The sequence below is a fragment of the Engystomops pustulosus genome, chromosome 1, assembly GCF_040894005.1.
Source record: "Engystomops pustulosus chromosome 1, aEngPut4.maternal, whole genome shotgun sequence".
Taxonomy (NCBI): domain Eukaryota; kingdom Metazoa; phylum Chordata; class Amphibia; order Anura; family Leptodactylidae; genus Engystomops; species Engystomops pustulosus.
Genome location: NC_092411.1, coordinates 183,554,772 through 183,571,751, shown reverse-complemented (window position 1 = coordinate 183,571,751; position 16,980 = coordinate 183,554,772). Strand labels below are relative to the sequence as shown.

The following is a 16,980-nucleotide window of genomic DNA, read 5'->3' as shown; positions in this document are numbered from 1 at the left end:
AACCATATAAATTATTTATTGAAAGTGGACAACCCCTTTAAGATGCCATAAACACCACAAAGTTCTGCTAAGTTCCACTTCTGCTTGTCATATAAAGAAACAACATCCATGGATTTACATGGGGTTGCAGCATGCATGCTTGACCACTTAGATACAACTGGTTTCCAATTAGAAAGTCAGTAAGTCAGTATCAAAAATGAGTACTCTCACCACCGTCTCGCAGGTTGAAAATAGAAGATCCCCTAGGTTCCTTGCATCACCCTCCGTCTTCCTCCACTGGATCCGAGTGCAATCCCTGTCTCACAAGTTCTTATTGAACTTGTTTTCCAATTAGACTGTGGTCCCAGTTCTAGTGATTGGTGATTGGTGATCTCAGTATTTACATAATTAATAATAACATTTATCAACTCATGTGTTTGTTTCTGTATATTGTGTGTTAATAATTCTCTTCAGCTGAATATGTATCTATTTTAGGTCAAAGTCACACAAAGTACAGAAGGCTTTGATGAGCCCCAGCTAATTAAAATACTAGAAAAAGGAGAGTACTTTGGTGAAAAAGCCCTTATCAGGTCAGAGAGAATGCCTTGTCTTACCCTTGGCTCTTATCTATATAATTATTTAGCTCTTTTATCTATTATCTCAAATCTATGGATGTCATTAATACTAAACACATCATCCATTTTACATGCAGTGATGACGTCAGGTCAGCTAATATTATCGCCGATGACAATGAGGTGCAGTGCTTAGTCATGGATAGAGAGTAAGTATTGCAAACTGTTTTGTTTTTTACACAATGCAGGTTCAACATGCAGGACAAATATATCCAGAATTCGAGAATATCCTGCAGATGTAAATATCAAATAACAATTTCATGGAAAATAAAGGTTGATTTTTAAAATTTCTGTTGCCTGATTTATAATTAGAAGAAGCACAACTCTGCTATGTCACTAGCATTGGTAATTTATATCAGGAGTCAGGGGTAGTCATCACTGCTCTGTCCTTTTTTAATGCTTTACATTACAGCTCTGCTTGTTCATATTGCCTGCTGTGCTTAAGCATGCCACTGGCTGAGTCCCTGGTTACAGACTTAATTCTACTACATCAACCTCAGAATCATTTTTTTTAATTATTTCTAGCAACTAAGCCATCATTGCACTAGATATTTTGGACCTATGTGTCCTATTAATTTTGTGTACAAGTCTTTCTCTGTGCTTTTTAAAAAGATACAGAGAAGTACTGACATTCCCATTGACATCACTGGTACTTTGTGTTAAGTGAAATATATACATAGAGGCAATCATAAGATATTTTGCAATAGAAATGAAGCCATCTTGATGTCAATCTGATATAAAGCCCATAGTTATTATGCAGCATCTCCTGAAGACATAAACACTCTTACTTTCTTTGCTTAAGGACATTCAATCAAACTGTTGGAACTTATGAAGAACTTCAAAAATACCTTGAGGGTTACGTGGCCAACCTGACACTGGATGATAAAAAACGACATGCCAAGTAAGCTTTTTGTTCACAATATGTAAAAATGTTATCCAACATGGTGGCTGAAATGATCTAAAATAAAAAAAGAGAATTAGAATTTATCTTCCGATTCTACCAATTATATAGATGTAAACACTGCAGCCAATAAGTGGTCAAAACCATACTACTGCTATTGTAGTTCAATAATAAGAGCCATGGTTCCTTTAATACAGAATATAAAAAAAACAGGAGAACCAGCAATGGATCACCAAGGAAATGGGATTGCACATTTGCTTGGGACAATCAAAACAGTCTAACGGATAGGATCAGGTATGGAGGGAAGCCTAGACAGTCCACTATGTGTTGGATTTAGCTTATAGTATTATTGTAATTGGGCCCCCCACTTCGCAATGTCGCACCTAAACAGTGCCACAGTACTGTTTAATTGAAAAACAAAATACCCCTCCACACGGGAAGGGAAAAAGAGGGCACTAATACAATGCACGGTATAAAATATCAAATGCTTTATTATTATGCAAATACATAATGCAGTTAAAAAAAAACAATTAAAAAACCATGGAAATAACAAATGTGGCCTCACCGTGGAGGATATCCACAGGATACAGTACAATACAGGGTGGTGGAGTACAGAAACAGAAAAGGGCAGTCTTACACTAGGCGAAGTAGGGCTGTTGTCTATATGTGTAAAATGTGGCAGCTGGTAGCCAGCAGGAACCCTTACAGGAACCATTCCTGCTGGCTACCAGCTGCCACATTTTACACATATAGACAACAGCCCCACTTCGCCTGGTGTAAGACTGCCCTTTTCTGTTTCTGTACTCCACCACCCTGTATTGTACTGTATCCTGTGGATATCCTCCACGGCGAGGCCACATTTGTTATTTCTATGGTTTTTTAATTGTATTATGTATTTGCATAATAATAAAGCATTTGATATTTTATACCGTGCATTGTATTAGTGCCCTCTTTTTCCCTTCCCGTGTGGAGGGGTATTTTGGTTTTCAATTGGGACAATCAAAGTAACAAATGGATTATAAAAAAAACCCAGTGTAAAGCTACAACTATCCCAACTAGTTATATCTTTAAAAAGAAAAACATGTTGAATGTGTGACTTTTTTTTAAGGAAATCCACTGAAAAACTGCTTGACAAGATGGTATCTCTAGAAATGATTACGATGATGGAAGCGGTTTCCAAATTTTCCTCTTCTTCGCCTTTCCATGACCTAGAAATTATCACCACGTTGGGTGTTGGTGGGTTCGGGAGAGTGGAACTTGTAAGGAATTCTACTACTTAATGATTTATTGCCTCACATTTACAGTAAGAATAATCTATATGTGTTAATATAATGCTACATAAGTCAGCAATTAACTACATGGTTCAATATATCTGTGGGAGGTGTTAAAAAGATTCAATATATCTGAGGGGGGTGTTGAAAATATTTAGCTGGTGACTTTTCCACACTTGCGTTGCAGATCATGTCAGAGTCTGATCAGGGTGCGATCAGTGTTTGGTCAGTGAAAAACGCACATTTTGCATCAGAGTTCAATCAGTTTTCAGTCAGAGTTTGTTCAGTGTCTCAGTTTTTCACATGCGTTTTCAATGCAATTTCAATGCAATTTCTGAAATGGACTCAGGACTGAGCTCTATCTTTTCTATGGCAATTGATGCGTGAAAAACGCATTGCACTTGCATTGGACTTGCAAGTGTCTCAGATTGCAATGCGTTTTTGATGCCTCTCCATAGACTTGTATGGTGTGTTTTTCACACGCGTGACTTGCAAAAGTAGAGCATGCTGAGATTTAAACGCGCGTTTAGTAAAAACGCGCGTCTGTGCGTGAAAAAAGATGCAAGTCTGAAAAAGCCCATTGATTACAATGGGTCAGAGCGCAATGCAAGTGCTGCACGTCAATTTTACTGCATTTCTTCCCATATCGATGCATTGAATATGAAATACTGAATCTATTGTGATTTAGCCCCGTGTTCTTGAGCCAACATGGCCATTTTGCTTACACCAGACACTGGCCTCTTTGTGTTTAGTTGTAAATTTCTGCTCTGATTAATTATGTAGAGAATTCTTTGTCCCTTCCCAATATTTCTACATCTTCTCCATAGGTACTGGCACAAATTTGCTATAAAATAAATTCCCCAAAAGCCTGCACGTCATGTGAACATAAGGTCCAGGCTGTGGATAATGTGCTGCTCACATGCATCTGAACCGTGTCCACTTACCACCAAGCTTGCCCATAATCAGCCCCCTAAAGCACCCTCACCCCTTCTAAATCATGAACTTTTCTAATTTCATTTGAACATAACAAATAAAGATGAATAAGTACACAATGTCATCAAATTAAACTTTATAGGAAGATCCTATAAGGTAATGTGTTATACTTTTCATGGTTTTCTACTACCTTCACGGTTTCCCTTCCCTTATTTTACCCCTTAACGAAGCGCGCCGTAATAGTACAGCGTGCATCGGGTGCAGGTACATTGAGAAGGCTCACGGGCTGACACGGGATGACACCTATGTAGTGTTGAATGTATCGATCAAGTTCATTGTTGTGTATTGTAAATATTTATTTGAAGAAGTTTTTAGAAACATTTACCATTAGCTTGTAACATATTTATCAATGGTAACATTATATTGTATATTTGGTCAAATAAGTCTGCCAGCCTTGAGGTGGAATAGAGATGACTCTTTAATCTAGCTTGATTATTGGGATAAATTTCATCTTTTCCATGTGTCGTTGATAAATTAATTAATTTCTCGTAAATTTGTCTATTCTTAGGAGTCTTACACATGTTGGTAACTTTGCATTGTATAGGGAGTTATCCTTTAATTATAGATATAGTATTAGAGGTTCAACTTCGGTAACTATGGTATATCTCACAATCAAAGTGTGGGGGATCATAAATGAAGCATGTAAACCATGACTTATACAGGTGTTTATATTTCACTATAAAATACCTAAGTTAAATTTTATATTAAAATGTGGTGATACAAATTGTTATTCATATTTCTGTAGGTAAAAGTAAAAAATGACAGCTTAGTGTTTGCAATGAAATGCATTAAGAAGAGACACATTGTGGATAATAGGCAACAAGAGCATATACACTCAGAAAAAAATATCTTACAACAGGCTCATTCTCCGTTCATAGTGAAGTAAGTATGATATAGCAATCAATATAAGAACTTCTATACAGAATGGACTATGTCTTTTTGGACAGCAAACTTGTGGCAGCAGATTCCTCATTACTAGTTTGAGGAGCTTTTTTTCTCAGTTTAGAAACATTTAAATTTAAAGGTACCCAATGTTGTTAAAGTCCATCTCTGGGTTAACCATTAAGAGATACTCAGTCAGTTATGCATTTGTAATATAACAAAAAATTTTAGATAGTTGAAGGAAACCTACCATGATGAATCCACTAACTGAGGAATTCCTTGTTGTAAATTCCTTTATACCTCCTAAGCCTTACACTGTCTTTCATAATATTTTTGCCCTATCCAACTAAATAAAACTTTATTTTTCATTCATGTAAATTGACTCCAGAGGGTGCGGGCCTGGAGTAGCCCAACCGAGCACTGGAAGCTAAGGCTTTCCCTTAGCCTGTAAAGTTTCACCTCTCTTCACGTCCCTGCAGCGCTCTTCAGCTCTTCTGCCAGTGCCGACAGCATGCGTAATAACTCCTGGCTCACTGCCAGAGCTCCAGAGAATAGCCAAAAGTTATTGCGCATGGCATGGGCTGAAGAGCTGCAGGGAGGTGAGGCATGGAGTAGACTTGGATCCCGGCACTCGACAGGGCTACTCCACACCCCAGTAGCCTCTGAAGTAAATTTACATAAATGAAAAGATAAAGTTTTTATTTACTATGGGGGTGAAAAGATTACATAAAGACAGTGTCAGGCTGAGAAAGGAATCTGCCTCCAGGAATACCTCAGTTAGCGTATTCCTGATGGTAGGTTTCCTTTAAGTAGTTTAATGATGGGAAGTTACATGTGTGACATCGTAAATGTTTTTGTTCTTGGATCAATGAGCAGTAGTGGATTTTATCAATCCAACAGGTTTGTGAAACTGAAGTAAACAACTTTAACATCACAATTAGTAATGGGTTGTGTTGTTTTAGTTTTCACAATTACTGGTGGTTAGTAATTGACAGACATGATTTAACACCACAAAATCAAGCACCACAAAATCAAGGAGCCTATATATTTTTATGCTTTTGCATATGGATCTAAATTGTCCTTCACTGGTAATAATCCGGAACGGTCTACTGTGATATTATGGCATGGTTCACACCTTTGGTACACATTTTATGTGTATGCCAGGAAAGCTTCCAATGTACTGGCGGAATGTGTCCATAGACATTTTTATTAACCTTTTTTCAAGCGTAAATAAGGGTTTAATTTTGTAAAAAGTAGCCTATGAAAGACAGATACCAATATATGTGTATGGCAATTTATTGGCCTCCATTAAAAGTGGTGTGTGCCCCTCCTTGTGATGTCAGAGAGGGAATGACTGCATTATAAGATGTACCTCCTTCTATGCCTATTTTGAAGGGTTCCGTTGTAAGAATATGTCAAGAACTCTCATAAAATAAGCTTAAGGGTTCCTTCACATGTCCGTCAGTGGGGATGTATATGCAGTCGCAAATTTGCGGCCGCATATATGTGTCCTTAGACAGCAATGGCGGCCCCGGTGGTGGTACACGTGTGGCACCATTCCGCGCCGTACACTGGGAAAAGATAGCGCATGTTCTTTAGTTTACCGTGTGTGCGGCCATGGGCTCTTTTCTCCAGCGCCTGGTGGGCATACCGCTGTGTGAATGTACCCTTAGATGGATAGATTTGAAAGGATTCTTGAATCAGAAGCCATAGTTGTTCTTGGAATTTTTAGCACTTTCCACTATGGAGGATTTATGGATATGGATACATTATAAATAATGTACCTACTGAAGTTTATATTTTGTATTTGGTAATAATATGCAGATGTATCCTATGTATATTATGTTCATACTGTTGATAAAGCAAATCTTTTTTCAGATTATACCGCACTTTCAAAGACACAAAATACGTGTACATGCTGCTTGAAGCATGTCTTGGTGGGGAATTATGGAGCATCTTGAGAGATAGGTAAATTTACTAATAATTATATTTTATTTCTTTAATATGGACATATTGTCAGATATACAAGGCACACATTTAAATCTGCTACATCCAGTGCGCATACATCCTACATAAAAATCCCAGACTTCAACCACAATTTTTGTCATCAAAAAACATCAAAATTTTATTAGGTTAAAAAATACTAAATAGAAAAGAGTTTGAACAAGTACACTGTAGTGAAGGCACACACAACAACATCAGGGCAGGGCTATTGGAAAAACAGAAAGTTTTAGTCACAGAATCTAATACCCCATATCTCAAAATATCAATAACACTAAAGGTCTCATGCCACTATATGGTGATTGTACAATGGCCATAATTATGTGTAGACAGTTAAAATTTGTCCTCCATATTGAGGTTGTTCCAATTGTTTTGATACATCCAGTGCTCAGCTAGTTAATAAACTAGCAAACCACACTGAGGGCTTTTATTTTTTCATTTTACTTAATTGGAAAAAAGTACAGTGCCCTGAAATAATAGTGATTGCTAGCGATTAACCAGCAATTGCAATTATTTCCACCATCACGCCTCCTTCACATAGAATTAAACGTCGGCCGCCGGATACATAAAGAGGCAGGAACCTCTTGATGCATCTGCGATGCCATAGGAGCAGGTCTCTCAACATATGCCAGATCATGAGCGTCAGCATCTGATAAATCTACCCCATAATTTCTAAGCTTTGACCGAAAAATAGCATGTGGCATAATCACTTTGTTGGCACTGAAACCAAGACATCTATTACAAAGAAAAACATTTTACACTACTAAAGTCCATTTTTTTTTCCTACAGAGGCAGTTTTGATGAAAATACTGCAAAATTCTGTATCGGATGCGTGACTGAAGCTTTTGAGTATCTGCATCAAATAGGTGTTATGTATCGCGATTTAAAGCCAGAAAACTTACTATTAGATGTTGAAGGCTATGTCAAACTGGTAGGCCTGCCATATCATATTTTTAGGCTTATTGTGGGGGAACTGTATACGACTCTGTAAATATTTGAAAGGGAACCGGTCACCAGATTTTTTACTTGCGTCCACAATGTTTTTTGCTTAAAAAAATGCATAGTTCCTATCTGACACCCTTTCTGAAGGATCAGTGAATTCATGTGATAAGTGAGGGGCATGTGATATTCATGTGAGGCAGTGGTCTCTCACCTTATGTTTGCTTTTCTTCCCTCCCTTTGGCAATGCAGAGAAGAGGATGACCCAAAGGGAGGGGGAAGAGGGACTTCCCTTCAGCCATGAGATGAGAGACACACTGCCTTGCATAAATAGTACACGTGCAGTACCACCCAGTGCTTTGCTAGGTCCATCAGGCACCTTCAAGGTGTCACAACATGTAGCTGCCCTCTTAAAGGGATGGTAAGGCATTTTTGCCCCCCAATTGGAAATAAGTCAAAAGAGTCAGTTATCTTCTTTACTGAAGAAATTCAGGTGAAAGCAATACAAGCAAAGGATAGGGTTGACTTTTCCAATCTCCTTCCTGACAGAGGAAGTGTGCTCCACTGAGGAAAGGCCCAGGCTAGCTGTCCCTCAGTAGGCTAGGAGCCCAGGGCCAGTGGCAGAGTATCCGCTTGTCCTTCTGGTTATTCAGGTAGACTCAAAGTCTTCATGCTCTGTTCCCTGACTGCAGGACCATAGGGACTGGGACTGTTCTCTTTATATACCTTCTATTTCAGCACTAACAATGACAAAGCATTCTCCCATAGACTTACATTGAGTCCCCATAACATTCTATAGCAGAAAGGTTCTAAAGTGCTAAACAGCAGACAGCACCTGTCATTCTAAAGGGCTGACTGTTTGCTTTTCTGCTAAACAAGTCTGTTTTTCTCCTGCATAGTTCTTCTATTGTTGTAGAAAATTACTAGCTTCTCTTTAATGTCTCTCAGTGTTTATTATCCTTTTACAGGTCAATACAGATACGGTACTAATGAGCAGAATGCATATAACAAAACCATATACATGTATATTAATGCAAGTTAACCCTTGATGTAAAATACATTTTATATAGGGGAAATATTCAAATTTCCGATGTTCAATTCTGATCTAGGGCACTGCATATGCTGTTGGGACTTGCTGCTCCTTTTGGCAGGGTGTTTGTTAGGCTATGCAAGTGGGGAGATTTATCACTAAGAACAGGCGGGGAGATTTATCACCACCTTTCTTCTAAATGTGCACTTTTTTTAAACTTTTCCACATTTGCACCACAACTCGTGGTGCACTGTTATTCAATGGATTTGTTATATTTATCTTACAAATCCAGCTGTTTAGACTAAAGTTAGAGGTATTCGCAAAAAAAGTTACAAATGCTAGATAGCACTGTCCTGTCTAACTTCACCACCTTGACGAAAATTTCAGATAAAAAAAAATGTAAAAAGTTCAAAAAGCAATCTAAAAATGCATTTAAAAACATTTTGGATTGAAGATGCTTTATTTAGACACATTAAAAGTTTGGCACATTTTGACAAATGGACAAATTGACAACTGCTGACTGTAACTCCTTTTTTTTTGTTGTATAAACATTTTTATTTTTGAACAAAAAAAAGACTTTTATGCACAAAGGAGGATCAACCTAGACCTAGGACTAAGAAACTTGACAAAAAAGGAACGAGACAACTTGAAAACTAGAAAGAGAAAAGATAAATATCCCCCAGTATGAAAAGTACAATGGGCTTTGTCATTAGGTAATTTAGTGAAATCTGGTGACAGGTTCCCTTCAATAATAATCTGCTGGTAAGGCTAGGGCTATGGTTACACGGTGCGGTTATACTGTGGCTGATGGTCATGGTGCAGCCAAAAGTACAATAACTATATATTTTAATAATTCATGACAAAATGGCAGTTACTTCTTAATGGTTTTGTAATCTGCACATCCAAACTACTTTTTACTTGAAAAGTGCATGAGTGTGTGAAACAGCCCGTTGCCATGTTATGTCCTGTCATACCTCCCTGTCCTATGAGATGCAAATAAATGAAGAGTTTTTGGGTGAGTGGCGCTTGTTTTTTCTATTTTTCCATTATTTGAAGATGCTGGTTCCAACAGCTGAGCACCACCTGTGATACTCTTGATACCCAGTAGATGTTACATGTGTCATTGTCATCTCACTGTACACAGGTTTGGTAGTGCTGACGCACTCATTGGATGGTGTGAACACTGTCCTACATAGACTTTCTTGTGAACTCTATGTTACATATTACTGCATGACTGCTGGGGAGTTGGCTGCTGTATATAGATGTATTACTGGGTGTTTGCAGCTGTATATAGGAGGTGAGGTTACTGGAGGTGAGGTGCCTGTGTATAGATTAATTACTGGGGATGAGGCTGTGGTACAGTCACCCATAGGTAACCACTGATCTGAGGTGGTTGTAATGGCAGAAGGGTTTATAAAGTAAGAGACAGGGTTCTAAGCATGACCAAATAAGTGCCATTTTTCTGTAGCCCACACGGATTCATATTTATTGTATGTCTGTTTTACTCTGTTCCCTCATTCCTCCTAGCAAAAATCTTTGAGGTATAGGTTCCTTACCAAAATGTACTTGAGAGTAGGAACTAGTGAGCCTTTAGCTGTGTCTATTCTAGCTTTAGTATTAGGCTGGGAGAAATGTATTCAGATCTTGGAAAATGTGACATAAACACTAGTTTTTACCATATAATTCCATGAATTATAAATTATTACAGGCCCTATATCAAAGAGCAAATCTGTGCTAATTTGGACATAAATGGCTATACATTTCAGAGCATACACTGCCAGAATATACACTCCAGACTTCCAACTTAAAGGAAATCTTTCACCAAGATGAAGGATTGTAAACAAAGCACACTTACATGCTGGTGTGTGCCCCCTCTGGCAGGATCCACTCTTTTTTAGCTTATCAGGCATTGCATGATTTGTAAAGTCCTTTTTTTTTGTAAATATGAGGGCATACGAAGCTAAAAGAAGAGTGGATCCTGCCAGAGGGGGCACACAGTGTGCTGCTTAGTTTACAATCCTTTATTCTGGTGGTAGATTTCCTTTAAACATGTGGATATACAATCTGCACTTTTTGGATTCCTATTAAAAATATAGGTAAAATCTTTTATTTATACAATTATATGTTTCAGGTTGATTTTGGATTTGCAAAGAAAATTTTCCCTGGCCAGAAGACATGGACATTCTGTGGAACACCAGAATATGTGGCTCCAGAAGTCATTTTAAACAAGGGTCATAATTTTAGTGTGGATTTCTGGTCACTTGGAATACTATTGTATGAATTGCTTACAGGAAGGTAAGTTTATTAGGCTATAAAATCAGGGATGCAATTTACTGTAACTTATCTGTTACATGCATATTTAGGGGCCTCTGGTCAATATATAAATACACATACATCCAGCCATATGCACACATATATACATAAACATAAATACACACATGAAGACATATGCATGCACATACACATGCCAGAACTATACATACACAGACACATACATTCATTTTATGTTAATTTGTTCACACATCTATACATACATATCTCATATATACTTACCAACAGTGAGGTCAGGAAAGCACTCTTCTTAAAAGGGCATGTAGCACACTCCAGGACACAAAGGGTTACTTACAGAGCTTAGCTTCCTCTTTCTATGCAGAATTAGACCAACACTTTCACACATTGTGCTCCTCTCTTCTTAGTGACCTGACTTGCAGAGTCAAAAGAGAGGAGAAATCAGATGTAGGCTGTGCTGTAAACAGCTCAGCACACAGCACACAGGGGGCTGGACCTCCAGGGGAGCTGGCAGAGGAACCTAGAGCTGGGCAGCTTATCTAGCTCCTGCCCTGCATGTCAGGGGGCCTATAGCTGTCTGTAGGAACAGTGAAAGCCAAGGGCCCACTCTTCCTGCGGGCCCAGTCGCGGTCGCAACCCCTGGTTACATGTTTTTTCACATGGGTTGTCTATTAGTACTATTTTTCTTATGTTGTAAACTTTTTTAGTTCACTCAAGAAAAAGGAAATCATGGACTTATGGTATCATGCAAATCATGTTAAATCATAAAGAATCTAATAAAATGCATTTTCCATATATCTAGCTGTTTTTAAAGTTTAAATATTTATTTCGAGGATTGTTATTGAATTCTTTATGCTGCATGCAGAACTAAAAAGGAAAAAAAAATATTTTACCATAAAATAACATTGTTCTGTTTGGGATTTCATTGTATTTTAAATAAGACTTGAATATGGAGCAGAAGGTAACATAGTGAAATGCACCCCAAGGTTGTTTAACCCATTACATACCCATTAGGTATATTAAAAGAAATGTGGTACAATGCCAGTTTTTCTCTTGAAATAATTTCCTTCAAAGAATAAAAAACAAACTTTAAAACTTTTTACAGTTACAATATTGTGATGTGCATGTTTAGAGCAGTGGGGAATGAATCAGTAAAAAAACAACTCATCAATGAGAGATTTTGCATATATCACAGAACACGGTGAATGCAAGGAATAGGTCTTTGAAACTATGAGAGAAGAGCAAATAGCAGGAGAGCAAAGCAGCAAGTCTTGTGCAGATCAGAGATTACATGTTGGATGGTATTGGTCACTTAGATCAGAGATTTATGTAGGGGACAGATTGTGAACAACTTTACAATGAGTAATTTATGGATTAACTGGCGAAAAGGAGAGGCAAGTTAGAAATTAGGAGAGTTAAAGGATGGATTAGGAGAGTGTTAGAGTTAGACCACAGAGAAGAATGTTGCTATGGTCTAAAAAAGATACAATGAGGGTATAGAATAGCAATTTAGTAGACTCCAGGTTGAGGATGGATGAGATAGATGTTCTTGAGGTGGAGTTGGCATGTTGTATTGAGGCGGCTTAAAGGATAGAGCAGAATCAAAGCTTACTCCTGGAAGTGGACTTTTGGGACTAGGAAGAGGGTGGAGCTATTAATTGTGATTGACAGGTCCAATGGTATTGATCTACTAGAAGGTACAAGTTTTGTTTTGTCCATGTTAAAGCGTAACTAAAGTTTTTTGACTCAATACTGCAGATGTTAAAAGTAAACTTTTAAAGGAAAACTACCTCAAGTGCTTTGTAGAGGTTAAAAAGAAAACTGTAAAAAATGTTTTAATGTTTAAGTAAATTAGCATGAATGGCTCTAGGGCAGTGATGGCGAACCATTTAGAGATTGAGTGCCCAAAATGAGACCCAAAACACACAAGCTTTTCCCAAAGTGCCAACACGACAATTTAGGCAGTAACAAACTTATTGCTACCAGAATCTTTGAGCTCAAATCCGACCCTGTCCACGTCTTCTCACTCTTCGTACAGGACCAAGCAGCATAGGATGGGTCACTTTAAAATAGCAGGGAACTACTTGGACTACCAGAGACTGCAGCATGGTGTCTGGCAAACTGAGACAGCCCGCGTGCCCACAGAGAGGTCTCTGAGTGCCATCTCTGGCACCAGTGCCATAGGTTCGCCACCACTGCTCTAGGGGAGTTAGCTGAGCATCTCCAGGATCCTCCCTCCCTGACTTTTGAAGTATCCAGCAGAAGGGGGCTTGGGAATGATGATGCTGCAGGCGGTGCTTTCTAGAGGTTAAAAAAATGTGGTAGCTTTCTTTTAAATATTCTTTCTTGAAGAAATATATTCCTTTGACCTTCATTTTTTAACAATCAGCATTCTGTCCTGCCTTCTATTGACAGATGAAAGATAATGGAACCTAATAAAGTGTGAAATTACTTAAGTCATGAGGAGGTATGAAGAGATCCAGAAAAGGGCCGGGTCAATGATGCCAAGAGATAATAGAGTTTGCAGTAAAAGAAAATGGTCAACATTGTCACAGACATAGGGTAGAGCAAGTAGTAGAAGAGCAGAGTAATGTTCTTTGGTCTTTGCTGAAAGTAGGCCGTTAAGGTGATAAGGTTGGAAACCAGATTGTAGCTTGTCAAACAGTGATTTGTAGAAAAGGTAGGTAGGTCCATAGTTCCAAGTGTAGATGTTATTGAAGACATTGGAAGAAGTGAGATGGGGTGAGGGCGGGGATGTTAAACAGAAAAGATGGGTCAAGAGCTGGCTTCTTTAGGAAGGGTGTGATCATGACATGTTTAAAAGAGGGAACAGTGCCTGTGGTTAGGGAAAGGTTAAAAAGCTGTGTTAGAGCTAGGAAAAGCACAGATGTGAAATTTGGGGTAAGGCACAATGAAATTAGGTCTAGTGCACAGGTAGGGAGTTTTGAGCTTGAGTGTATAGAAGAAACTTGTTTTTATCAGGTTGATGTGGGGCGCTGAGTAGTCAAGGCATAAGGTATTAGTGGTGTTTTAAAAGGTGACAGAGTCGTACAGTAGGAGAGTCTCAAACAGTGAGAGAAACTGATGAAGTCGTCTGTGAATACATAGATATTTGTTTGCAGTAAATCGATATGTCATAAAGTGTCCTGTACGTTCCTACTATCTGCACTCACCACAAATAAAGACTTCCATTACATTCTGAACCTTTCTTAGCCATCTTCCATTGAGAGTTGGACACCTCCCTTGTTCTAGAGGTCTGCATTTCATTGTAATGACGGTTTTCATGGGAAGCCCTGAGCACGTGTCCAACAATAAACATTATATTAGCTGAAAGTTTTCCTTGTTTGGTCCCATTTTCCATGGTGACTGAGGGAAAGTGTTTTCGTTACATGTTTCTGCAGCTGAGTTGAGATCTTAACAACATAGTTCTGTTTTTGTTATTACATATATCTTTGGGAGGATTATTTTTCATGTGTAATATGTGTAACATAACATATCTGGCATATTTCTCTCCAGCCCTCCTTTTACTGGGCCAGACCAGATGATGATCTACAATTTAATCCTCCATGGTATTGAGAAAATCGAGTTTCATAGAAAAATAACCAGACGGCCCGAGGATCTGATCCGACGCCTGTGCAGGTAACATGTGGATTTATACTACAATGAATGTTTCCACTAGATAATATCAGAGAGCAAAAATGAAATTGTTTAGCAACATCAGAAACTTGATTGGAAACCGAACAGCACATTCACCAAATTGATTCCCTTAGAAACTAGCCATGGCTATGATTGTCTAGCTGTTTGGCCACCAATCCGATAATTTGTTCAGGTCAGGTGACTGAACCCAAATGCTGAACCTGATCATCGAGTTCCCTCATCTCTAGTCTATATCATATGTCTTGGCTCTGATAACCATGTGTCATCTTCTTCCCTTATGTCTTCCATGAGTGGATTAAAGAAAATGTTTCAATTACCTACTTTAATCTACAATGCTTTTTGTAACCAATGTAAGGGCTTATGTGTCCATAACTGTGTTTTCAAATCCATAGAGTAGAACATATACACTCACCGGCCACTTTATTAACACTTAATTTCTAATCAGCCAATCACATGGCAGCAACTCAGTGCATTTAGGCATGTAGACATGGTCAAGACAATCTCCTGCAGTTCAAACTGAGCATCAGTATGGGGAAGAAAGGTGATTTGAGTGCCTTTGAAAGTGGCATGGTTGTTGGTGCCAGAAGGGCTGGTCTGAGTATTTCAGAAACTGCTGATCTACTGGGATTTTCATGCACAACCATCTCTAGGGTTTACAGAGAATGGTCCGAAAAAGAAAAAACATCCAGTGAGCGGCAGTTCTGTGGGCGGAAATGCCTTGTTGATGCCAGAGGTCAGAGGAGAATGGGCAGACTGGTTCAAGCTGATAGAAAGGCAACAGTGACTCAAATCGCCACCTGTTACAACCAAGGTAGGCAGAAGAGCATCTCTGAACGCACAATACATCGAACTTTGAGGCAGATGGGCTACAGCAGCAGAAGACCACACCGGGTGCCACTCCTTTCAGCTAAGAACAGGAAACTGAGGCTACAATTTGCACAAGCTCATCGAAATTGGACAGTAGAAGATTGGAAAAACGTTGCCTGGTCTGATGAGTCTCAACTTCTGCTGCGACATTCGGATGGTAGGGTCAGAATTTGGCGTCAACAACATGAAAGCATGGATCCATCCTGCCTTGTCAATGGTTCAGGCTGGTGGTGGTGGTGTCATGGTGTGGGGAATATTTTCTTGGCACTCTTTGGGCCCCTTGGTACCAATTGAGCATCGTTGCAACGCCACAGCCTACCTGAGTATTGTTGCTGACCATGTCCATCCCTTTATGACCACAATGTACCCAACATCTGATGGCTACTTTCAGCAGGATAATGCGCCATGTCATAAAGCTGGAATCATCTCAGACTGGTTTCTTGAACATGACAATGAGTTCACTGTACTCAAATGGCCTCCACAGTCACCAGGGATGTGGTGGAACGGGAGATTCGCATCATGGATGTGCAGCCGACAAATCTGCGGCAACTGTGTGATGCCATCATGTCAATATGGACCAAAATCTCTGAGGAATGCTTCCAGCACCTTGTTGAATCTATGCCACGAAGAATTGAGGCAGTTCTGAAGGCAAAAGGGGGTCCAACCCGTTACTAGTATGGTGTACCAAATAAAGTGGCCGGTGAGTGTACATTCAATATGTAGGGAATACATGGAATATCATGGAAATATTGGTGGGTGAACTTATGATGCCTTGCATATCAGTTTTTTGGAGTGAAAAAGTTCCATAATGTTTTTTCAGAGCACCAAATGTTGCGGCTGGCCTTGAGTGCCAAATTTATGTGTCCCTTAATTTTGTGCAACATGACATTTTAATGCACACTGTGCATTGTTAGAGTGCTAAAGTGAATAGTTTGTTATTATGAACTTAGATGAAAAATGATTCTGACCTCATCAGATTACACCCAGAAGTTCAGGAGAATGAAAAATATAAAAATATGGATGTATGTATGTAGATTTTTGCATGATCCTGTCACTATAAAGACACTACAAGTGTAAAAAAAATTACATCAGAAGGTTAAAGAATGAGACATTGGAAGGAGAATAAAAGGAAAACTACATTGGCTATTATGAAGTGGCATAATTCAAGGGTTTTTCATACAGTAGCGAGATGATCCAGACGTGGCTCAGTTTCTTTATTTGTAATCCAAATATACACATATATCACTAGTGCACTCAACTCTGCACCCGGACCAGAAAGTCCTCAGACTTTTCCGCTATTGCTTCTCATCTTCACCATGCCCTCAGGATCTTGCCGCAGCCTCAGAGCCTAGCTCCTTCCAAAACACAATTAGCTTAGAAACTTCTTCATAGCGACATTACTCTAACACAACACTCAGAACACCAACCCCAAAACTCTTTGGCTTCACTTCTTACTCTGCTGACAAGCATATGGGCAGTAGAGAAATATATAATGAGCTGTCATGCTCTCACACCCACCCATACAGGGTAAACAATGTC

General features: G+C 38.9%; 1 protein-coding gene across 2 annotated transcripts in view; it reads left to right on the top strand.

Moving 5' to 3' along the window:
* Positions 1-16,980, top strand: part of PRKG2 (protein kinase cGMP-dependent 2) — a 57,843-nt gene that overhangs the window by 26,703 nt on the left and 14,160 nt on the right. For both annotated transcript variants that reach the window (XM_072114524.1, XM_072114515.1), the window contains exons 8-16: positions 475-569; positions 692-760; positions 1,414-1,512; positions 2,621-2,771; positions 4,522-4,658; positions 6,537-6,626; positions 7,449-7,590; positions 10,760-10,923; positions 14,434-14,556. In XM_072114524.1, coding sequence (XP_071970625.1) covers positions 475-569; positions 692-760; positions 1,414-1,512; positions 2,621-2,771; positions 4,522-4,658; positions 6,537-6,626; positions 7,449-7,590; positions 10,760-10,923; positions 14,434-14,556 — 1,070 coding nt within the window. The remainder of the gene's footprint in view (positions 1-474; positions 570-691; positions 761-1,413; positions 1,513-2,620; positions 2,772-4,521; positions 4,659-6,536; positions 6,627-7,448; positions 7,591-10,759; positions 10,924-14,433; positions 14,557-16,980) is intronic.